The sequence below is a fragment of the Bolinopsis microptera genome, chromosome 5 (genome assembly GCF_026151205.1).
Source record: "Bolinopsis microptera isolate Bmic1 chromosome 5, MBARI_Bmic_1.0, whole genome shotgun sequence".
NCBI classification, from domain to species: Eukaryota; Metazoa; Ctenophora; class Tentaculata; order Lobata; family Bolinopsidae; genus Bolinopsis; species Bolinopsis microptera.
Genome location: NC_087076.1, coordinates 4,424,618 through 4,448,326, shown reverse-complemented (window position 1 = coordinate 4,448,326; position 23,709 = coordinate 4,424,618). Strand labels below are relative to the sequence as shown.

Genomic DNA, 23,709 nt, shown 5'->3' with positions numbered 1-23,709 from the left:
AAGCATTGGAGCTTTTCAACGAGAAATGAGTCTTGAGAGATTTTAACAAGGATATAATATTATTATTTATTACGATAATTGCCACAGATTTGGAGACCAAGTGATGATAATGATCGGAAAGTTACCGTGCCACAACGCTACAGTTCATGTGATCGACGATAGTGACGGACAGTTGGGGAGATTTGTGTGCGTTGTACCTACCGTGGAGGAAGTGAAAGGTGAGAAACAAGTATTTTTATACTTAATTAAAGGCGTTCAATTTATTGTGTGTAGTGTCGTTTGTCGACAAAAAGCAAAACATGTCATTACAATAAAGTGGGCTCAAGTGGGGAGTTCAGCATAACTTCATTGCACGCAAGTTTTTGGTATGATCAACAACAGTTGACGTGAGCGTCTGCTAAAGTTAAAGAACTAGGTAAATTCTAATAGTTAGAATTTAAAGCCTTGCATTAGTTCTGCCTTGTCCAGTGACTGGAATAATGAAGTTATGACGTTTCCTTATAAAGCCTTTCATTAGTTCTGCCGTTTTCTGAAGAATATTATGCTTAAACTTAAAGATAAATACCAATTTCGAAATTTGGATTATTATAAGTGCATTAATTACAGTTGCTGTAGCTAGATTATTATAAGCAATTTGTCTGGATTGCAATACTTGCGAGCAGTGAGCACTAATATATACAATAGTTCTGCAGCTTCTATAGTCTGAATTATATAAATGTGATTCCTGTAATGGCTTTGAGCTTGATGGTCACGCGTAGTTCTGTTACTGGGATTAAATTGATGAAATCGTTGCGAAGTTCCTTAACAGTTTGGAAACCTTGGTGAACCTAATAAATAGTTAAACTAATAAACACTTAACTCTCACTTGACACTCTCTTGTCACTGATAAAATCTATTTCCTCATTCCTGTAACATAATACCTGATACTAACCGATATTTTTGCGTTAACAAAGTAAAAAATTATATAATGTAATAATCTTATTCTGCGCTAATATTAAGGAAGCATAACATGATTTGACTCTAATAATTCTCTTTCAGCGAGTATAAACCATCCTCCACCAGAGGGGCGAACCAAGCGAGCTTTACTTGGGGATCAGGAAACAGACCGCTTTCCAGTGAAGATGAAAATTGGACTTTACGAGGATTCCTTAGGAACTATCGCCTATGTAGAAAAGGGATTCCAGATGTTGTGGATTTACATCGGTGCAGGTAATTACAATAACTTGTAGCTAATTAGGTGCAGGTAATCAGCAGAGTATAATTTGTGTAATTAGCAGGTACCCAGCTATTGTGACACAGGTAGATTGTTGAATATGTACATTTATATATTATATAAGGTAACAATGAACTAAATAAATACTGGATCGGTTCTACAAAAATATAGGTCAATTCGAACAAGAGCAAAGTTATCCCGTTGGTTTGATTACTCCAGTCATGAGCCAGAGTTACCTTTTCATCGCATGTTGCGATGACGAATGTTGCCCCTAGTATTTTCACATATATGAAATGAAATGAAAGTAAGGATGGCGGTTAATCGGGTTTTGACTTTACAACAAATATGATCCTTTCAGGAGTGGTGGCGGCCTTCATGGCTATATTCATCATACTGGTGGTAAAGAATCGCCACGACAAACATCACATAATTGACTTGGAGAAGAAGCATCAACATGAGATTGACAAAGTGGAGGCGTCCTATGCTAAGACTGCTCGGCAAGGTTATTCAATACTCCTAGCTGATTTGATTTTAAATCAATGAACTAAAGCGGCATATAAGTCTAGCCTTAACCATGATATTAAATAGTTCCGTTAACTGTAAAGTGTGAATATGCCGTTTGAATGAATTCTGGAATTGAGGGCAGATTTTTTAGTATGTAGATTCGCAGAGCTGAATACTGAATAGCCATCATCCTTGGTAAAGAGTTTGCAGATTCGTAGAACTAATTTTACATTTATTTCTAGAGTTCACGGAGTTGACGCTGATGACGGATCACTCAGCAAGTATAAAGATCGATCCCCGTGAAATACCGTACCGAATCTACTGTGACTATTTGGTTCATATCATGTTCCCGAATGTGGATAAAAAGAAGATACTCAACAATCTCCAGGTACTTATAAATTCTCCCTAACGTTCAACTCAAACAGGCACTGCTAAAATGAACATGAACTTTGATCCTACTAATATCACAAGATGACAAGAAGATACATATTCGATCAACTGTTTAAGTTTTATTAGATTTATTTATTACATGGTGTCGGTAGTTATACCAAATTTTGCATGGTTCATGGTCGTTCCGTGCCCATCAGCAACTCAGCTACTAATACTATGAAGTACGAAGCTTGATGATAGGTCTTTTATGGTATCCTTTGTTAGCGATATTTTATCAAGTGGTTTTATCGTTATTGGTGTTAAAAAGCTAAAATCCCGTTTCATGCAATGTATGCTTGAAGGCAAAGATTTCAGACAAATACAAGGCTACTGAACTATTACAGGATAGTTGCAAATGGTTCTGTGTAATCAATCCACTCCCCTTGTCAACGATAATATCTAAAATCTAGGCGTCTAGCTCATAATATAATATATATAATATATAGCACATGTTGAAGTCAAACCAGCTAGTATGCAGCTCTTTTATTGATATATCAAAATGTCATGTGTAAAACCTTTGTCTGGGTGCAGAACAGCTCTCTTCAGCGTTCTCTTCCACGGAAGTCTGTGCTCTTATCTCATGGTTTGTTTGTTTGGGCCCGGACGGTGCCGGTGGTTCTAATGACCATTTACTAAAATACATAAATACAAAATACAATATAGTATAAATATTATAATCAGAAGTTTTATAAATCCTATCCGTCCAAGTTAAACTTGAAGGGCGCTACACGCACGACGAAAACTCCCTTTAATGTGAGCTGAAGTAGACTACTAGTAGTAGAGCTAGTAGCGCTTGAAATTGACAGAACTGAAAACGAAATCTGACAATTGTCGCGAAAACTGACAGTTTTGTGTGCTCAAAGTGTCGAGAAATACTGACAGTGCAAGACTGGGCACACAAGAGTGAGTGAAAACATCCTCCACACAAAAAAAACTTGAATACACTAATAATAATCAATTATTAAAAACACACAAGCTCATTCTGCAGTCTTATTAGTCTTATCAGTACTCTTTATAGCACCGTTTCTGATAAAGTGTAGCTTATCAGGCTGCTCAGTTACCAGTCGTTTCATGTCCCTGACGAGTTCTCTTTGCTTGGCTCTCTGTTCTGGAGATCGATCTGGGCTGATAAAAACAGTTTTAAACTTTTCCGTTGCTCGCAGGTTTCTCGATTTAGCAAGAATCTGATTAACAATTGTTGCACTTGTCGCAGTAACTTTAACTGGTCTCACAGCCTTGCCAGGTTTGAGCTTTCCGACTCTACTAGCTTCCATTCTGGGTTTCTCTCCGATTGCTAAGAACACTTCACTGACCACGGTGCTGAGCTCCTCATTGTCCTGCTCCGATAAACCAAAAATCATCAGATTTTTGTTTCGGTCTTCCTCCTGTACCACAGTTTTCACAGCTCTCTTGATCATTTCAGAACTGACTGGCTTCTGAGATTCTGGACAATTCGCCTGTAATACCGAGCTGAAGGATTGGAATTCAGCCTTGACAGACTCTCCGACTGACGATTTAACTGACGTCTGCAACGATTCCAACTGTTCATTTTTGCAGGCTAGAAGTTCTGACTGCAGCTTAATGATGGTCTCCTGTGTCTCGAACATCTGATGTTTAACTGAGTTGGAGGCCATCTTGTAGTCCGTGGATACGACACCAGTGAACTCCTCCAAATATTTTAATGCATCGTACAACAAGTCACACGCAGTACCCTTGTTCATCTTCTTCACGCACGAAGGGGATAGTTGCCTTATTGCTGTGATCTCCATCTCGTTCAAAGCCTTGCTGAGAAGTTCAACTGAGTCACCCCTTAACATGTTGATCTCCTTTTCACCATACTCGCTGGGCGGGATGGTCATGGTCGTGTAACACGGTGATACACAAACCACTGTAGCTGCACGTTACAATCAACAGAGATAAGCACTAAGATAAGAGAGTAAGAAAAGAGCAACGTATGCAATTAGTGTAATACTGAACTGTGAAATTAGTGTAATACTGAACTGTGAAAAAAAATGGGTGTATAGATAATTTAATAGAAACCATGATATCAGTCTTATAGAATGTTGAACGCTTTGTACTTGTGGATGTGTACATGTGTAGTACACATGTACAGTGTATTGTACATGTACACACCCACATTGTACATGTGTAGTACACATGTACTACACATCAGAGTACAGACTACACAAGTAGACCATGTATCCATAACAAAGTGATATTTGATAAGGATGGATCGTGCAGAAAGTCTGATTCTGCAGAGCTTTAGTAAAACATAATCTCTCCGATGAGCGGTGACCTATTGTTTCCTTAATTCATTAAGGACTGGAAAGTTAGGGTTTGAGCTGGGGATAGGGCTGCAATGCTGGGGAAAGGGATAAGAAGTAGCTTTGTCTACACTCATAAAGCTTATTAGATATAACTTTATAAAACTGTTAAGTCTTGTCCAATTCCTGGATAGTTAATGCTCATTTGGATGACTCAATGTAATAAATTCAATTTCAATGCTGCAAGATCCATGTTTGATTCGATTTGTTGGAAATTGGAACCCCCCCCCCCCCCCACCCCCCCCCCCCCCCCCCCCCCCCCCTTAAATGTTAAACCTGCCCGCAGCTTGACCACTGTGAGGTCCCAGACTACCAGATCCAAGAGTTCACCAAGTTCCTCAACAACCAACAGTTCCTCATCACTTTCATAGATGTCATTGAGAGACAGCGAGAGTTTCAGGTTTGGCTCATAATAACAATCGTTACACTGTAGCACTGATCACCCTGACTTTTGCTCGTGATATCTTGTGTACGACGTACACAAGATATCAAGATGACACTTACTCAGTATGTGTTATTATCACTTCGAGATGGCAGGGCCTACTCTCATGCTGTATATATATATATATATATGTATATACAGCATGAGAGTAGGCCCTGCCATCTCGAAGTGATAATAATAAATAAATGTTTCGCAGATTGGCAATTGATCGGTTTAGTTGGTGTTGAACACACTACTATACACTGATGATAATATCACGTTGTACGTGTAATGAAAATAGTGTGGACCTTATTCGGACGGACATTAAATGAACGGACATAATTATGAACGGACATTAATATGAACGCTAGAAGGCACTCAAAACCATCAAAAAATTTCTCATTTTTTTTAACGTTTTTTATTTCAAAAAATGATTTTTAAATCCATTTTTATACAGTAAGTAAGAAAAGCAGTCGTTAAGCAGTAAAAATGTTAAAAGATGTGTACATGATCAGTGTTAAATATCGCATATCATCTTCATCAATGGGTTTTCGACTTTCGTGCATGAAATAGTTCAACGTTAAAAAATTAACCTTTAAAATTAACCAACGTTGGCCTATAAAACGTTTAAGAACTTTTCATTCACAATCTAAAATTAAATACAACGTTAAAACGCTGTTAAATTTTAAACGTTGCTCATATCAATTGGTTCATCTTTTTTGGGCGTTCGTGTAATGTTTTTTATCCCAGTTTTACCGTCTTTTCAGTTTCAATGAGTCAGCTAGAAACTTGATCTCTATTTCCAGACTTTCATAATGATCATTAGGCTCACAACAGCTGGAATAAAATAAGTTAACCTCCTTTCTGGCTCACTTGTGGGCTGCTTCAGAAGGCTATACTATATATAACTGTCTAATTGAATAATTGGAAGAGAACTCCATCAGGCCTAGATGAACCAAGCGGGGAGTTGATACACCTTTCACAAGCAAGAGCCACTTTGGTCTACTTGCTGTGAGGTGTCTCAGCTACGCCTACAGCTAAGCCTTTTCTTTTTTTGGCTTTGCTGTTTGGTCTGCACTGATCGCCATTATTTAGGACTCGACATTATTTAGTGTTTTACAGTGTGGGAGCTTGGGAGTAACTCTTAGAGGGAATATCTTCGATCAGATTTGCAAGGGTTTTGCTTGACCGTCCTTTTTCCAGTTGCCGCTCTCATTAGCGATTCATCAAGAGCGCTTTTTCCATGGGATTTATTTTCGTTGACTTACATATTTCGTAGTCTGAACTCTGATATCATTGTGGTAATATAATTTCCCGAAGCTGCAAGATTTTGCAGTTTTTAATTCCCGGGTGCAGATAATTATATAGACTTAAAATAGAATTAAAGTCGATGTACCAAGCGCCGTTGCAATCTATGAATCAATTTTATATTGGAGAAACTCTTTAGTCTCGTCTAATAGACAATGTCCTTGGCAACACGATTTACCGTAATATATGTAGAGGCTGGAACAAGTTTGTAATGTTGGCGGAGACTAGCTCATGAACTATGTTGTTGAGTGCCATAATTTCTTTGACTTTTTCCGCAAAGTTCCCCTTGAAAACATCACATACTAGTAGAGTTTTTTGTGCCTCCGGCAGACCAAGGAGAACCTTTCCGTCGTTAACTTACGGCACAATAAAGTTCTCATAGTTGTCATATTCTGGATAAAAGTTCGAATTTTTGAAAAAAATTTAACGGACTTTAACTTGAACGGACCTTAAATGAACGGACTTTATTTGAACGGACATTAAGATGAACGTTAAGGCCTCCAGCGTTCAATTGATGTCCGTCCAAATAAGGTCCGATAAGGTATATAATCTAATAACAGTATGTGTTATCTCCATAATACTTTTTACGTGTCCCGAAATAATTCAATAGTGCTAGAGATCTACACTGAATAATTCAATAGTGCTAGAGATCTACACTGAAACGATTAATGGGAGCTGTTAAAAGTTAATTATTTATCCAACTTCAGGTGGCACACAGATGTGAAGTGGCCTCCTACCTAACCATAGCGCTGTACAGTGACTTCAGCTACCTCTCCAAGATACTCTTCACCCTGCTAGACAAGCTCATACTCAACGATATCAACAAAACTCCAAAACTGCTACTCAGGGCCACTAAATCTGTGGCGGAGAAGCTGCTAACTAATTGGTTATCTCTTGCACTGTAAGTTTTATTCTGCTCCACACTAAATAATTCTTCTTGAATTTTCTTATTGGTAACCCAATTTTAATTACTTCGGGATCTTAGTATAGTTATTTTTAGATCGAATTAAATTGAATTTATTCCAAACTTTAACTTTATTACAGATAACTGAAAGATCCGTTAATTAAGGTTCAAGCCGAGTTTTTCAACAAAGATATGGATCATGCGCTCCTTAACATTGAGACCCATAAAAATCTTTGATTTTTAAGCAGAAATAGTCATTTTGAAAATTTGTACACATGCATGATGGATATAATATAATAATTTAGATAAAATAAAAAAGCAGTTAACTTTAATTTTAAGTGATAGCCATATCACTTTAAAAGTTACAAGATAAAAAGTGACAATTGTTAAGTCATTGAATCAACCAGAAATTTTGTTTAATAATAAAGAATGCGCTATTTTTCATCAGTAACCGAGTCTTAAGGGGAGATACACCAAAACCGTTTTTGCTCCGAACATCGATTTTATTTTATATTATTTTTAAATAGACAAAAAGAATAAGATTGTACACCTTCAAAAATTTTTAAAAATATTCCCTCATCGAGAAAAAAAATATTTTTCTTTTTCGAAAATTTTTAAAATTTGGAGAAGTCTGTCACTGTAATACCGTTAGTTCGGCCATTTAAAAAGTTGTTTGGCTGATTTTTTTACTGAACATTACTTACACTCCGTACTAGAAGCCATTGAAAGGATTATATAATTGAACAATAAATGACCAAGTTACAGACCGAACAAGGTGAAAAAAGAAAAATTGGGATTTTTGCCTACCACCAAAGTTGTACATTTCACCACCCGCCCAGGTCATCAGATATCGCTTCAAAAATTCTTGTGAGTGTAGTTGATGATCATGGCAAGCTTTTTGGAACCGGATTTTTCTCAATTTTGAGTTTTAAGCTATGCAATGTGGCCTCAAACGACTTAGTAAAATTCATCGTAAAAAAGGGCAAAAAAGGCAGATTTAAGGCTTAAAATACCTATAACTCAAAAAGTATCAGTTTTTTTGAAATAATTTTTACAGGATCGTAATCAGCTTGGTAAGACGAATCTTTTAGTACCAAATAGGTGCTTTTAGAAGACAAATTGTCTTAAATAATTTTCTAGCTCGAACACAAGGGTCCCCCCTTGTATACATTTTGTACAAATTGTACACATATTTTTACAAATTTTGTGGCTTTGAATATTATAAATGTCGTACTAAAAGATTCGTCTTACCAAGCTGATTACGATCCTGTAAAAATTATTTCAAAAAAACTGATACTTTTTGAGTTATAGGTATTTTAAGCCTTAAATCTGCCTTTTTGCCCTTTTTTACGATGAATTTTACTAAGTCGTTTGAGGCCACATTGCATAGCTTAAAACTCAAAATTGAGAAAAATCCGGTTCCAAAAAGCTTGCCATGATCATCAACTACACTCACAAGAATTTTTGAAGCGATATCTGATGACCTGGGCGGGTGGTGAAATGTACAACTTTGGTGGTAGGCAAAAATCCCAATTTTTCTTTTTTCACCTTGTTCGGTCTGTAACTTGGTCATTTATTGTTCAATTATATAATCCTTTCAATGGCTTCTAGTACGGAGTGTAAGTAATGTTCAGTAAAAAAATCAGCCAAACAACGTTTTAAATGGCCGAACTATCGGTATTACAGTGACAGACTTCTCCAAATTTTAAAAATTTTCGAAAAAGAAAAATATTTTTTTTTCTCGATGAGGGAATATTTTTAAAAATTTTTGAAGGTGTACAATCTTATTCTTTTTGTCTATTTAAAAATAATATAAAATAAAATCGATGTTCGGAGCAAAAACGGTTTTGGTGTATCTCCCCTTAAGACTAAGGGTACAAAAATAACGTAGTCTCACAGGGAGTTCAGGATCATCATTCTGCTCATTTTAATTTCCTAACAGTCATTTGATCCATCAGAAATGGTCTCTTAGCCCGGGAAATTTCTCATTCCCAAAATTCCACATTCGTTCTCCTCTCAGTTTCTGCTCTTCAAATTGTAGAGTCTGTCCTCTCTCTCGCACAGTTCCCCGGTAACGTCACCGTGCCTGCTGCTGTGCAGAACTCGCCCGGTCACGTGATCGACACACCAGCATGTCGTCTCGCCGTCAACTCTGCGGTTGGAGCTGGTGCACTGGATTACTGTATAGTATTGCCCTGATTGGTCGCAAGTTGTTGTGTCCTGCGGAGGGACGTGGGTTGGAGGTAATGTCTAGGTAATTTTATTTTCCTCCTTGATAAGAGATAGATGAGTAAATCTAATTATTTCTGGCCCCACTATCATTGGTTGGAATAAAACGTTTAGATTATTATTTTAAACCGTATAAATTAACACACCGTAACATCAGCCTGAGCAGCTCTGAGCTGATGTGCCTGGCAACTATCGCACGACTGTAGGGACTTGCTGGCATTAGTGGTCTGTGTTCCTGTGATCTGATCCACGCACCAGCACGTCTTCTCGCCGTTCACCGTCTGGTTGGAGCACTGGATCTCGTCCCAGCCTCCTAACAGAGTGCACTGTGGAATAGTGAAGTGTTCCAGCATCACACCTGATGGAACGAGTGGAATGTTAGCTTAATATTGTACTGTACTACGGCATCTATAGATTTGTGTCCGAATCCTTTTTTTTCAAAATTACCCGAGTCATGTGAGTTCTGAGTATCGATACAGAAGGGTTTGTACTAAGTATGGTTTCATTTAAACTACCCATGGAAACAAACTCGTAGTAAGCCTCGAGTTGCTGAATTCTGTTATCCTGACAGATAGAGTAGAGGGATCTCTTGGCTCGGTGCCGAGGACACTCCTTCTCAACGTGCCCTGATTTCGGATCCACACACCAGCAGTCCTCCCCCACGCACTGTTCCTCCGCAAACTGCCCGTTTTCATCGCATTTTATCTGGGTTACATATTATCATTTCGTTGAAGAAAAACATAAACAGTTACGGCAGTTGGAATCATTTTAGTGTATAAATTCCCACATCCTTACCCCCTCAAACTGATCACAAACCTGTATCGTAACGTCAGGCTTCACATTAGAGGTGGTTTCCAAGCCTGATCCCTGTTTCCACTCCTTGACGTTCTCATAAACACTGTAGTAGCTGGTGGTGAGGCTCTCCAGGACCCGGCACCAGGAGACGGCCCGGTGTTGGTGGTGGTGGGGTCGACCCGTGTTGCAGTTCACCTGGTCCTGGATAGGTGGTTGCATGGTTGTAGTTACCATGGATACTATTGAAGGCATTGATGGGTGCACCGGTCCGTGGCCTTGCGGGGAGCGGTTATCCTAGAATGTTTGGACTAGTACTTATATCTAATCAACCCACGAATCCGATTATGGAGAGGATGGCAACCTTTTCCTTTAGGATGAGTTAAGAATGAATGAATTAATGCAATTTGCAGGAAATCTTAATAACAACTTCACCTTGACTTAAGTTTATTGAAAGTAGTAACCTCGTATTGAGAAGGGAAAGTAGTCGCCTCCCCAGTGTTAACGTTGACGCACCAGCAAGCGTTAAAGTACCCGTTCCAGCATTGACTTGCTTCGTATTTCTCTGGGAATTCGTCCTGAAACAAATAACATTCAATCTAGGCTGCGAACAGGAGAAAGTTTTCGGCTATTTAGTAATTCCAGGTACCACTTTATTTCCGGTATCTTCTTTCTGGAAGGTGGGACACCCCAGAGGCAGGCGGAACATCTTCATGCTATCCTTTAATGCGCCACCAGGATTAGCCTCTTTTTTAGAAAAAAAGGAGAAAGTTTTAACAGTAAACCTGGATTTTAGTTCTGCTTGGTTACACATAATAAGTTATCATCGTCACATATAACACATATGTATCGTATTGCAGTATTAAGGATGTGAGATGTCAGAATATTTTTCTCAAACATTCGTCTCTAATGTAGTTTTCACCATTACTCCTCGAATGTGTTGAAAGAATGTTCTAGAATATAATTACACACAGCATACCTGGCACCCTGGTATGAAGACGTTGTTAACTCTGGCTCTAGCTTCATCAGCTCGCTCAATGCTCATGTCAATTGTAAGCTTGGAGGCCAGGCAGCCAGTGCAACTCGTCAACTGGTCTGATTTCTTTGAGATGACATCACCTGTAATAATATGTAATAATATTTAATGGTATGTATCCCGTAGTTAGTATATCAGGTGTGTGGAAGGACAGAGTCAGATAATCGTGTTTTCAAAAATGAAATGGAATTTATCCTGGGATAAGATACCTAACTGAATCATGTTGAAACAAACGGACTAAAAACTAGTTTAAACCCAATACCTGTTTGCTCGTCAACGCACCATCTCTGGTTCTTACTGTCACTCTGAAGCGGGGTCCAACTTCCAGTTCTTACATCACATTGTGGCACGTAAAAGTGCAAATCATCTCCCAAATCAGTCGCCTCAGATAATTGCTGCTGATATAGCTCCTCTGCTACAAACTGAAAGGGGGTTATTCGTTACTTCCTGGGTAGTACCATTACTGGTAGCATTTCTACTGCTAGCACCACTACTGGTAGCATCACTACTTGTAGCATCACTACTGGTAGCATCACTACTGGCAGCATCACTACTGGTAGCATCGCTACTGTAGCATCACTACTGGTAGCATTACTACTGGTAGCATCGCTACTGTAGCATAACTACTGGTAGCATCACTACTGTAGCATAACTACTGGTAGCATCACTACTGGTAGCATCACTACTGGTAGCATCACTACAGCTGGTAGCATCACTACTCTACCTTGTTAGCGAAAATCCCGGTTCGTCGGTCCCGGCTTAATCCCTGCTCCGGTCTTAATTCCGGTCCGGCTTAATCCCGGTCCCGACACTATTTTCCAGTCCCGGCCAAAAAATTGGTCCCGGTCGAGCCTTGCACATCACTACTTGAACAACTAGAGCTGTAACGATTAAGAGAACGACTAAGGCTAACAATATGAGCTTTTATGGGTCTACCCGACCTTCTTCACGATATCACGAGGCAATACACTGAGGGAGGCAATGCACTATGTGTACTTAGGTATGTCTGAAATCTGACGTCGCAGATATTTATTATTTAACTGCTTCAGGAAGGAAACTACCACGAAATTTCCAGCTATGGTCGATTTCAACTCCATATCTCATAACAAGTTCACAAAACTTTACGCGCGTGACATATCATTACATAATAAATAATGTGTGATAAATTATACACACAACCTCTCCACCGACCACCATAAATACAATTTCACACACAACAACAACAACATACCCGTTCTTCAAGACAAGACCGGCTCTCAGCAGCGTCAGCAGAAACGAGCGAGCAGCAAGCTGAAAACAATAACGCAACAAATACTAACATCACAAGACAAAATGTAGAATTATAGGAAGGCGATTCAAATATCAAGTTTGCCCAGGGGTGTCACATAAGGTCAGGTAAACGACTGGATGTGGGCCGGAAAATTATAACATTTTATTACTACCCTGGAGGGGGTATCAGATTACAGTGTCATCACCTTCTGGAGGTGGTATAAATAGCAGTCTTCCTCCTCACTGTCACTAAATTGACTTTATACTTTTATACTAGAGATGCCGACTGGGTGTTACGGCGCTACTTTTAGGGTATGTTTGATCGTGTAGTGATTCCCGAATTAGGGCCCGTATTTATGTCTGTTTAATTAAACGAGACGAGCTTTGCAGAAGATTTTCTGCAGTTAAGTTGGCTTCCGGTGAATTGGCAGTTCGGTGTCTTGGCCATTTATTCAATTAGCAATTAGGTCTGTAATTTAACGGGTTGGTGGTTTATTATTTCATTACATAATTCTAACACATCATCATACAGAGTATCATGTTTCATCTCTCTAACTAAGGCACTGCTGCACGTCTGCCATCAAAGTAAAATCATCAACAATCAAAATTACAGTAGACACTCTTCAAAATCACCATAAAACTCTGGTGGTGACATACTAAGAATCCAGAAAAGTGTAATTAGGAATTGCTTTTAAATTCTGATTCATGTTAGCTAACTTAGTTTTCATTGGACTCTTTAGTAAAAAGTGTCACTGTCTGTCCGTTGAAACGATTCATTGACGGACATTTTTTCCCATTCTGCGGAAAAAACGAATGCAATTCTTGTTCTAACAAAACCAGATCATTAGCAAGAGGAAAATAATCAACCAATTGTGCCACGTCTCTAATAATACAATAGGACCTTATATCTCCAGCGATATATTACTGAGGAGTCCCTAAACTTTACAATTTCAGATACGATTACCTGTGCACTATGACGGGACCACCCCTCTACGATCTGTGTTACAAGATACTTGTGACTGTGGAGCTGGGTCCACTCGACTTCGTCACTCACCAGGCCCGATTTGCTCTGTCTCAGGATAAAATTCTTAGCGAGGAGGTAAGGCTCAATATAGATCTCTCGAAAGTTCTGTAAATCATGTTTTTGATTTGACTAGTTATATTTTTCGAGCTAGCCTATAAACGATCGATCTGTACGAGGCTGTATCGTGGCCAAACCTAATCTCCCGATTTTCTGTGCAATCTTTTAATCGAAATACCTAATATACCTTAGAAATTGCCTCAAAACTTTATTTATACGATCGAAAATTTCCAGCCGTGATTTACATTGTAATGTTAAGTAAGGAGCATCACGTGATTTAGAACTTGTCCAGGTTGATTACGAGAAGTTGGAAGTACAAGCTGAAGGGCCTGATGGAACCCGCTCTAAAAACCCCGTCCTCCTCCTGGATTGCGACACAATAACCCAAGTCAAAGGGAAGTTGTACCGGGATATCTACCGCCACCAGCCCTACTCTCAACAACCCCCACTAGAGACCCTCAGTCTCCTCTGGACCCCACAGTCCGGCCAGTCTGGCTCCATGGAACTATGTGATCACGATGAGAGGGTAACGGAAAATTAACAGTTAACCACCTAATTGATAATTAAAATGTCAGCCTAATCTATTAAATACATTCAATCACCACACCCTGAAACAATCGTATCCTCTCAGATGGGTGAGATGGGATCAGAAAAGAAATTCAACACTCTGAAGACCTACAAAGTACAAAATAACGATCTTCTCGCCCTCACCATGTTCAATGACTACCATCAAGCTCCTATGAGCACTATTCGCAGTGTCAAGAGACAGACTGTGTCAGAGGTTTCAAGGTAGGTTGGAGAGAGAGAGAGATAGAGAGAGAGAGAGAGTAAGAAATGATGCATCAACCCCCACTAGTAGCATCGTATACTATACTACTAGAGAGATAGTGAAATAACATGATAATAAGAGGGAAATAACCATCAGGATACATACTGTATTGTAGTCAAGAGTTTTCTGAGCGCTACAACTGTCTGGCAGGCAGCCCATTTAATATACTGTCATCGTATTGGATTCTAGCCAAATAAGATAGATGGTCCAGAAATAATGAAAATGTTTAGTGACTAAAATAGCTGTTGTCTTGTGACTTGTCTGAGAGCAAGTTGCCTTTCTTGAATAGTGAACCAGCGTGAACATAGCTACGGGTAAAGGAGCTCGGTATTAACCAACGATAAAAAGTTCTTTTGTATAATTCGGTAGTTATGGAAGATAAAAGATATTTTATGTCACTTATGTTATAAGCTGACTAATCGTGTTCTGATAATTTTAAGTTGTCACATCCTCCGATGTATTAGTGGCTAGTAATTTTACAAAATAAGATTATTTTAAATTCCAAAAAATTTTGATGACTAAACTTCTCCACATTAACATTGAAAGGTCCTATAAATAGATTCTGTGCAGGTATCACCTAGTGAAGAACATTAACGGTGAAATGGACTTCAGATCGCCCGCCGTGAACAAGCGGCAGACATCTTCCTCATCCACCACTACTTGTAAGATTGCGAGCGAAGCTTTCCTTCCCTCCCTCATTCGAACCAAGGTTTGTCATTTTATTTCTCATTTAAACCAAGGTTTGTTATTTTATCTCAACTGATATTCCCAAACCACTGAATTTGTAACAATTTGGTATTTACTTCACGTTATTCGATCAGCCGATATATTATTGCCGATAAATCTTATTTTTAATTTGTAACTAAATTATCTAATTTTATCTAATCAGGAGCATTTGGGAAAAGTTCTAAACTCGCTGATGTCGACTGTTTTCATGGAAAGCAACAACATTCCAGCGGCAATTAAATGTCTGTTCGACTATCTGGACAGCAAAACGGACTTGCTAAATCCTACAGCTAGGCAGGATCCAGAAATAGCTCATGTCTGGAAAACAAACAGGTCAGAGATTAATGGTTTTGTAATCATAACGTGGGCATTACATCCAATATACCTCCAAGAGTCAGAATTGGTCAAATATAAGTATAACTGTCATCAGAAGCAATTTACACTCAAATTTAAAACTCCCCTTCAAATGACAAAGTATATCAATAGAATTAATTCCCTAATTCATATGCTTTGATATCGACACTTAAGTATAAATGCGTTTGTTTTCAGTTTACCTCTGCGATTCTGGATTAATATTTTCAAGAACCCACAATTTTTATTCGACATCGAGAAGCCCCCTATAATGGACTCCTATTTGTCCGTTATAGGACAGTGTTTCATGGACTCCTTCTCTCTCGCCACCATGACATTGAATAAGGTTTTTAACTTTAACTTTACTTGTTGTACCGTGCTTTTCTTTTTATAAAGTTATAACACTTGATCCACATTTTGTTTAGCCTCGTTATGATGAGTCAAATTTTGGGTGATTCTTGGTAAGGTGATATGGAAGAGTTAAGCTACTATGTTGTTAATTTTTTTCTTTTTCAGGATTCCTCTGCGAATAAACTGGTTTACAATAAAGAAGTTAACCAATACCGAAAGGCAGTCGACAAGTAAGATTTAGATATTTTGTTTACGAATATTTTAAGGACTAATGTAGATTATCGAGCAAATATTGATTAAAATATATCTTCAAACCGCTAGATTTAGAAATTTGCCAAGTTTACTAATTCAGAACATGCATGATGCTCGTTTTTAAATAAAACTCCATCAACACTTCTCTCTGAATAACCCCCCTCCCGTATCAGGTGGTATCGAGACGTACGGCAGGCTCCAACAGTCACACTCCGCACCGTCGTGGCGGACAGCAAACTCCCTGCTCTACCTTTCCGGACAAAGTTTGCCGTGTCCCAACTCTTCAACTACGCCAAGAAGTACCAGTCAGAAATAGCAGCTGCGCTGCCCACCCAGGGACAGCAATTTACCAGATCAGATTTTGAAGTTTTAACCAAGCCAAGGTCGTGATTTTTACCGTAGTTGTTGTTTGACGCGCGCGCGAGTCCGAAGACGGAGGAACCTTCGTCTCGTGGTATAATGGGGCTATTTTTATATTTCACCTCATCGGCTTACCGTGTTATGATCCTTTTTAGATTTATCTTTTTTACGGAGATTAAAATAATTTGTATGTTATTGATGTTATTGATATGTTACGGTGACGTTAGTTGAGTAATGAGCCTTTTGTATAAAAATGTTGATAGACGAATTTAAGAAAAGGTTTGTTTTATGGATAACTGCTCATCCAAATCTTGATATCAGCTCTCAACAAAGTTATCTAACATTTAAAATTTAACTTTTAAGGGAAACACTTTCTATATTATTAGCAGTTCAGTTAAAATCAAATCTCACCACATGCCCTGCATGCTTTAGATTTTTATTTTCCAGTTGTACTAAAGAAATCAGTCTTATTTTAATTATTAACTTTTTGCACTCAGTCAAACTCTAACTTCTTATTGAGTTGATAGTAAAGATGTTATGTTTAGGAGATTAGGTTGAAATGGTGCGTTATGTGCCACTGATTGGTTACAGTTGCCAGTCACTATTCATAAACAATAAAAGTGTGGTGCTCTCACTCCTCAGTTTATGTAATGGTGTTTATCATTTATTGTTTATAGTCCAAACCAGTTTATATAATGTAAGCAGCAAACAAGGCCACATTCGCCATGTGGCAAGAAAAGATAATAATGAACTCGGTAAAGCTAAAGAGCAGACGAAATTGGAAATGGCGTTGTTAAGCTAAAAGGTTTTTGTTTCTCGGAAACAATGTTCCTACTGAAAATCAAAATTCATTGGCCACATTTACCGTGTTAACTTTTCGTATATTTTGATGTTTTTATTAAATGTCGATGACCGACCATGACTATAGAATTAGATTGATGTCTAATCATTAAAAATTGTTTTTCTTAGTTTGGGAACGGGATTTCAAAATGAAATAATCGATAAGTAAAACCTCTACATTTACACCGACACACCATGCCTCTCTATACGGATACCGGAAACTTCGATACACCGGGCCTCCTCTTTTCCCCTTCATGAGAGAAGCGAGCAATTATAAACTAGCAGTAGCACTAGCACGCTATATACTATTACTAGGTAACCTGTTAACGGGTGATACTCGTAAAATATCTGTTCCGTCGACGAGTCCAACTCGGAGCGCGTCCTGGTAGGTTGTAAACCTATAAATAGAACAACGTCGTGACCCTCATCGCAATTTCATTTAATAATACCCTGGCAAAAGCCACGATACGGCCGCGCATTGGTGCGCAGCGGGCCTACAACGTGAGGCAAAGAGAAACGAGCAAGATGAAGAAATTAACAATAGGTAGTGCGCCATCGACAGTGAGCCGCGCGTGCCAACTGTAGGATGGTTTTTTAGCGCTAATTTCGGCCAGCACAATTTTCTTCAAACAAATAGATATTAAGTATCCTTCCCGACCTCCGATTGCAACAAAAATTGGTAAGCTTACTCATAGACTTACAAGGAAAATGTCCGAAAAGTTTAAAGCATATCCAACCATCAAACATTATGTTACAGCTAAAAGCAGCGTATTTTGTAGCGCGATGCACTACTGGGTCGCGCGCGCGCATCATGATCAAATAATGCTTCTCGCATGCAGATCGGCGAGATGCGAAGGATTGACATCGTGAATCAAGTGAAGTCGTGACCCCCATTTTCGTTTCACTATAAGGGGTAATCACCGCACATGGCCATGGTTAGGTGAAGGTCACGACGTGATACAACTACAAGGAAAGTTTAGTTAACGGGTGATACTCGTAAAATATCTGTTCCAATTCCATATCTGTTTTATATATTGGACCGTCGACTTGATTCACGATGTCAATCCTTCGCATCTCGCCAATCTGCATACGTGTGGTTGCGAGAAGCATTATTTGATGCGCGCGCGACCCAGTACACAGTAGTGCATCGCGCTACAAACCGTCGACGAGTCCAACTCGGCGCGCGTCCTGGTAGGTTGTAAACCTACAAAAGTCTAGTTATGCATTATGGGCAAAAAACTGTTCTGGTCACGTGACAGGCTAGTTAAACATTAACGGGTGATACTCGTAAAGTATTTGCATTTCAAACGGGACTGCGTCGACGAATCCAACTCGGCGCGCATCCTGGTAGGTTATGTTTAGGATGTCCATTGTTGTTAATGGACTAGCTCAGCGCGCGCTATTTTGGAGCACTTACAACTTACCTCGGTCCAAAGTTCCGAGAAGAAAGCGGCGCGCGCTACTTCGACGAAATTTACTACACAAGATATATATAATATATCCTTTGTTGAAGTGTTCTCTTGAGCTTGCCGTTTACCTGGGGACCCCAGGCTATTATGTTCGAATAAAGATTTGGCGGAATGACAGGCTGAGCGCGGCCCAATAACTAGCCGTTAGCTTCTAATTCAACAAACTTCTGTCTAGCCAGAAAGAGAGAGCGTTGAGGTGATCACTGACTTTTTTAAGAACACCTTCATGGTGTAAAGTTCCAGGAGTTTGTTCCGAATACTAGTTGGTGGGGGCTGAATCCGTATGTATTACTCAAAGAATTTCACATCTCATTTCTTCTAATAAGGATTTTATCAAGCATTATACCAAAATGCCGTTGTGTCTCTTTACGATTCCATTGCATCATGGTGAGTATGCTGGTGATGTCTGAATCTTGATTTTCAGTACTGAGCAAGCTTGATTAAAACAGTCGTTTACAGTTAAATTCACTATTTATTACTCAGAAGAAATGTATAAGAATTCTATTCGGAGACCATAAAAGGTATGTAGACAAATTCAAAACATGTGCTAGAGTTAGACCGTTCGGCTCCCAACGTTTGGGTTGCGATTTTTATGTTAAGGAGTCTACCAAACCTCTATTTGCAAAACATAAATTACTAGCTGTAGAGAACCTATATAGACTACGTTGCCTAATGGAATTTTTTAAGATAATTAAGACAAGAGTACCAATTTCAATGTTCTCTTTGTTCACCGTATCTCATAGGAAAGACAATATGTTAATCACACCCTCTCCAACTAAACAATTCATCTATAAATCAGCGTGGCTGTGGAATGAGTTTTGTAAAATTGGCTCATTTAATTTTAATTCCTCTTGTTCTTCTGTTAAGAATAAATTACAAAAGTCATTGATGAATGCCCAAAACAGGTATGGTGCTGAATGGAATGACAAAAATTTCACTGAATTCTAAGTTAAACACAATATAATCCAGGTATCGGCAGGCGCTGCCGCCAAACGACATTATCATGCATATACTTCTTTATTTTCAGCAGCTAGTATGTTAGCGCGCATAACAAGGCGCGCTAGCATTTTGGCGCCATTCTAGATTTCACTGATTTCACAATACACAATACACAATACACAATATGTCCAATTTGATTCTAATTGTTGCTCCTAATCTGATAATTCTAATGACAGTGACTGCTCCCTATTAACCAACCGACCAACATTTTCGGTCGAACCCTAAAATTACTAATACCAAATTTAAACCCCACATATGCGTGTATAGTCTCCAAATCTTCTCTCTGCTCTCGGACTTTGTTCTTCTGAATAGAACTGTTTGTATACTTTAACAAATAGTGATTTTAACTTTGAGATAAACTGCTAGATTATTATATTTTTGTACCAATGTTCACCTAACTTAACGTCTCTCACTGACACCATCACCCGGCGACCAATTTTAAAGTATAATTTATTAACGATCTGACTACAGACTGGCGGTCAACGTTCCCCGTATAGTAGCTCAACGGAGGGGGTAATCAGGGCACGTGTTAATGAAAAATGTACGTGTCCTTCCACAATCCCCTCTGTTGGGTCACACGTTATTGGGGACTGAGATCGCTATCGTGTAACTAGAAGCAGTATATGCAAAGTAACTTAGGTGATAGGTGATAGGCAATATGAAATTACACATCTTACTTTAACTTTATCCCGTCACCCATGGACTTATCAATTAACGGCTGGTGGTGGTGTCATCGTTTGTCGTACTCAAAACGTTTCGCGGTTGCGAATGCCGGCCCATCGAGGAAAATCTTTTTACTTTGTATTTTAACCATTATAAAGTGTGATTAGTCGGATATAGTACTGAGTTCAAACAGTCCCCGGAACGAAAAAGCAAACATTTGATTTTTGTTTCGGCGACTGAATCGTTGATGGGCCGGCAAATGTTTGTTGTCGAGTAGTGTTGAATAATCATATTAACATGATTATTGATTTAATTTGTAATTTAGGAATTGTATATAAATATCTTTGACCAAGTTTAATTGTTAATGAGAATGCACCCCAGCACTGGGCGCGCGCGGCGGCTTTGATGTTAGCGGCTACAAGCTTGAAGCTAGGCAGCTGCAGAAAAAATGCCGCGCGCGTTCAGCGTGGGGCTTTTCGTTTTTGATTTTACAAATGACAACGCAACTTTTAATGATTATTAATGGAATTATCGGATATTTATAATTCAATATGTATTGATTCTTCTGTGGAAAATAAAAATTGTATTTTACTTACAAATTCTCCTCCATTATCAGAAATGAAAGTCGATGGTGGTCCGAATATGGATATCCAATGCTTAAATACCTTATAAATTATTTCTTGAGCTTCCTTGCTGATCACTCGAGCTGCCACGAATACCTTGTTACCAGTTACAGTGTCAACCATAATATAATGTAACCAGTGTAACCCGGCCTTCGGCCGGGATTTCACTTCGCAGTTAAAAAGGGTAGGAGTGTTTACCTGCTGAGTCAAAACCCGCATTAGGTGAGCAATTCTATTCGGAGTGCCCTCACGTATCCAATAGTATCTTTAAAAATAGTATCTTAAACAATAATCAATAGAAATTAACCCTTATTAACTCCGCACCACACCCGCATATTTGAAAACATGCATTACATTGTCGTATGAAAGTATGAACTCTCTCTACAGCCCAGTGGCAAATAGTCAGGCGTCCAGGAATTTAACACCTAGTCAAAATTTGTTGATAACCGGTAAAAAAAGATTCTTGTGGAAAAAATATTCACATTAATTTAAAATTAAATCAAAATTGGTCGCTCTCAGGGCTAACGCGATGTTACATCATTTTATCGACTCGAAGTTCGAATCGAGCGCATTCCTAGATTCCATGACTATTTCTTACCTATAAGATTGCTTGACTATTTTTTGCGCATTCAGACACCAAAAAACGCGCAGAAAACGCGAGCTATCCATTCCTCCTTCCTCAACATCCCGGAATATGAAAAAATAGTCATGTAAAATAGTCATTTGAAATAGTCATGCAAAATTTCAGCTCTGATACGCTAAAATATCAAGTTAATCTTAAACAATCGACAATCTAATATGAATCCTCCCAATCCTCCCAGCCATATTAACTGGTGAACGGTGTAAATATAGAGCGGTATTTTAAAATGTAGCATTCAAAATTTTATGGATTCAAGTTGGCTCCTTTAGTCTAGATTCATTTAGAAAATTCTCGAAGTTCGAGTAATACAGTATTCTCAGGGTTTGGCGCTTAAGGAAGCTTCACATCCGAGACCGATTTCCACGAATCAATTTAATATTGTAGCTACAAGTCAACAACAGTGCAAGTGGGAAGGAAGTGAATCTAGCCATTGCTACTATATCAGGGGAACTCGTGTGTTCTAGGCTTAAGCAAGCTTCACATCCTAGATCATCTAGAGTACAGTGCAGACAACCCCCTCCATTATACATCCCTATCCCGCTTTAAGTCCGAAGTTTATCATTGTTTATTGTCCAATATTGTATCTAACCTGGCAGAAGCAAGCTTCAGATCCAAAGTCAGGCCATAAATATCGACACAAGGTAGATGCCACTTTCAGAGTAGCGAATCGTTCGTCATGCTGATGAGAGTCAAATCTTTGAACTCGATCTACCGTGTTAGTATGAAGAATAGTGTGGAGATGTCTGTGGGCTAGGCTCTATACTTCTTTTAAAAAATATTTCCTTGCGTTTCAAATAAATTAAAGAATTCTCAGAAATTTTTTATTTAATTTCAAAATTTGCAATTGCATATTCATCCGGTAATTATTCTAATGGATACGCTAAGCATTTCAAACTAATCTTGACCTGGGAGAAGAGCTGACCAGTGACAAGTCGGCCGCAAAGCGGCCGAAAAATATATAGCCTTTTTTTCTTCCCAAAATGGATTCCTAGTCATATTTAAAATTTATTCCACTGGGCTCTACAGTCCAAACAGACCGCTATATGAGCGATCCCTCCCCTAATAAGTTTAAAGTATTCATGACAGTGTAATTATGATACCAACTCTACCTACATAATATGCAGTAATGGGAGAGAGAGCGAGCCCCGTAACTCTTACCGTTTTCTTGATTAAGCTGCTCAAGCCATTTTATGTAACATTTGTGGTACAAAACATTCAATTAAACCACTTACCACCGACCGATTTGAAAAACCTTTACCATTTGGCTTCGTCAGAGTTTTCTTGGCACTATGCTATACTAAAAAACCAGTCCCGCACACACAGACAGACAGAAAACAGAAGACATTAAGATAAGGTCACCTCATCATGTATGATTTTCAAGTCCATTGCTACGACTTCATTAAAGATGGAAACTTGAGGGATTCCCACTTTCCTCTTAGGAATAGATCTGGTCTTGTGTTTCAGGCAAAAATCATATGTTTGATTGCATTTTAGATGACTTTTCCTATCTTTGAAGCCGATGCGTGAGCACTGAGGTCTGAGCGTAGTAACGATGATAAAAGTCAGCAGTTTTTCCGCAGTTCTGCTCTTCAGACATTTGATAAGTTACTCCACTTTCTCACCCATCTCCACAACGTGCAATTGTCACAGCTACATGACCCAAGTCTGTACTCCGCATCTTCTCCAGTGTTTTGCTGTCTCTTATTTTTAGGGTCATATTTTCCATGTCTAGTACCATACCCATTCTGGTCATGGTTTGCTTTGCTAGCAAAAGAGGAATGTCATTCATCACCACGCATGTTTTCAAAAACATATCTTTGTTGCAAAGGTTAATAGGTATAGTTTTCAAAGCAATTAACTTCACTAGTTTACCATCTCCAAATCGAAATACCCTTTCAGTAGTCTTAGTCTGTATAAGTTTCCTCTATTCTGTAGTCAAAGAACTTTCAAAAACAGTAAGCCACTCTTTCCACAAATGGTTGCACATGCCCCTGTGTCTATCAAAGCTTTGTTCGTACATTCACCTGTCAAGTAAATTATCTCTTCTTCGCAATCTGGAAATGAAAAGTCTGATTCAAATAAAGCATAGACCTTTC

At 38.7% G+C, this 23,709-nt stretch overlaps 3 protein-coding genes across 3 annotated transcripts in view; 2 read left to right on the top strand and 1 right to left on the bottom strand.

Moving 5' to 3' along the window:
• LOC134815857 (plexin-B1-like) overlaps nucleotides 1-17,331 on the top strand; it is a 46,822-nt gene extending 29,491 nt beyond the window's left edge. The window contains exons 19-32 of the mRNA XM_063824444.1: nucleotides 88-218; nucleotides 1,039-1,209; nucleotides 1,572-1,715; nucleotides 1,960-2,105; nucleotides 4,757-4,870; nucleotides 6,907-7,100; nucleotides 13,384-13,528; nucleotides 13,803-14,036; nucleotides 14,142-14,299; nucleotides 14,910-15,048; nucleotides 15,229-15,398; nucleotides 15,615-15,762; nucleotides 15,933-15,997; nucleotides 16,193-17,331. Coding sequence (XP_063680514.1) covers nucleotides 88-218; nucleotides 1,039-1,209; nucleotides 1,572-1,715; nucleotides 1,960-2,105; nucleotides 4,757-4,870; nucleotides 6,907-7,100; nucleotides 13,384-13,528; nucleotides 13,803-14,036; nucleotides 14,142-14,299; nucleotides 14,910-15,048; nucleotides 15,229-15,398; nucleotides 15,615-15,762; nucleotides 15,933-15,997; nucleotides 16,193-16,409 — 2,176 coding nt within the window. The 3' untranslated portion in view covers nucleotides 16,410-17,331. The remainder of the gene's footprint in view (nucleotides 1-87; nucleotides 219-1,038; nucleotides 1,210-1,571; nucleotides 1,716-1,959; nucleotides 2,106-4,756; nucleotides 4,871-6,906; nucleotides 7,101-13,383; nucleotides 13,529-13,802; nucleotides 14,037-14,141; nucleotides 14,300-14,909; nucleotides 15,049-15,228; nucleotides 15,399-15,614; nucleotides 15,763-15,932; nucleotides 15,998-16,192) is intronic.
• LOC134815079 (uncharacterized) lies at nucleotides 9,061-12,566 on the bottom strand. Its single transcript, XM_063823552.1, has 8 exons — nucleotides 12,392-12,566; nucleotides 11,423-11,582; nucleotides 11,104-11,243; nucleotides 10,589-10,702; nucleotides 10,149-10,328; nucleotides 9,848-10,037; nucleotides 9,479-9,690; nucleotides 9,061-9,323 (listed from the first exon to the last, which is right to left on the bottom strand). Exons 1-8 carry the CDS (start codon nucleotides 12,479-12,481, stop codon nucleotides 9,120-9,122), a joined length of 1,290 nt encoding a protein of 429 aa, XP_063679622.1. The 5' UTR covers nucleotides 12,482-12,566; the 3' UTR covers nucleotides 9,061-9,119.
• LOC134815858 (NADH dehydrogenase [ubiquinone] 1 alpha subcomplex subunit 13-like) overlaps nucleotides 16,558-23,709 on the top strand; it is a 44,887-nt gene continuing 37,735 nt past the window's right edge. Inside the window, exon 1 of the mRNA XM_063824446.1 lies at nucleotides 16,558-16,567. The gene's annotated coding sequence lies outside the window, so the exon portion shown is untranslated. The remainder of the gene's footprint in view (nucleotides 16,568-23,709) is intronic.

Bases quoted from the DNA above. Each gene is read 5' to 3' on its own strand.
- LOC134815079 (XM_063823552.1), bottom strand. From the start codon at position 12,481: ATGTTAGTATTTGTTGCGTTATTGTTTTCAGCTTGCTGCTCGCTCGTT. The intron at 10,703-11,103 runs GTATGCTGTGTG...TATTTGTTTCAG, and splicing joins TCTTCATACCAGGGTGCCAG to GACGAATTCCCAGAGAAATA. The intron at 10,329-10,588 runs GTTACTACTTTC...CCACCTATCCAG, and splicing joins CTTTCCCTTCTCAATACGAG to GACCAGGTGAACTGCAACAC.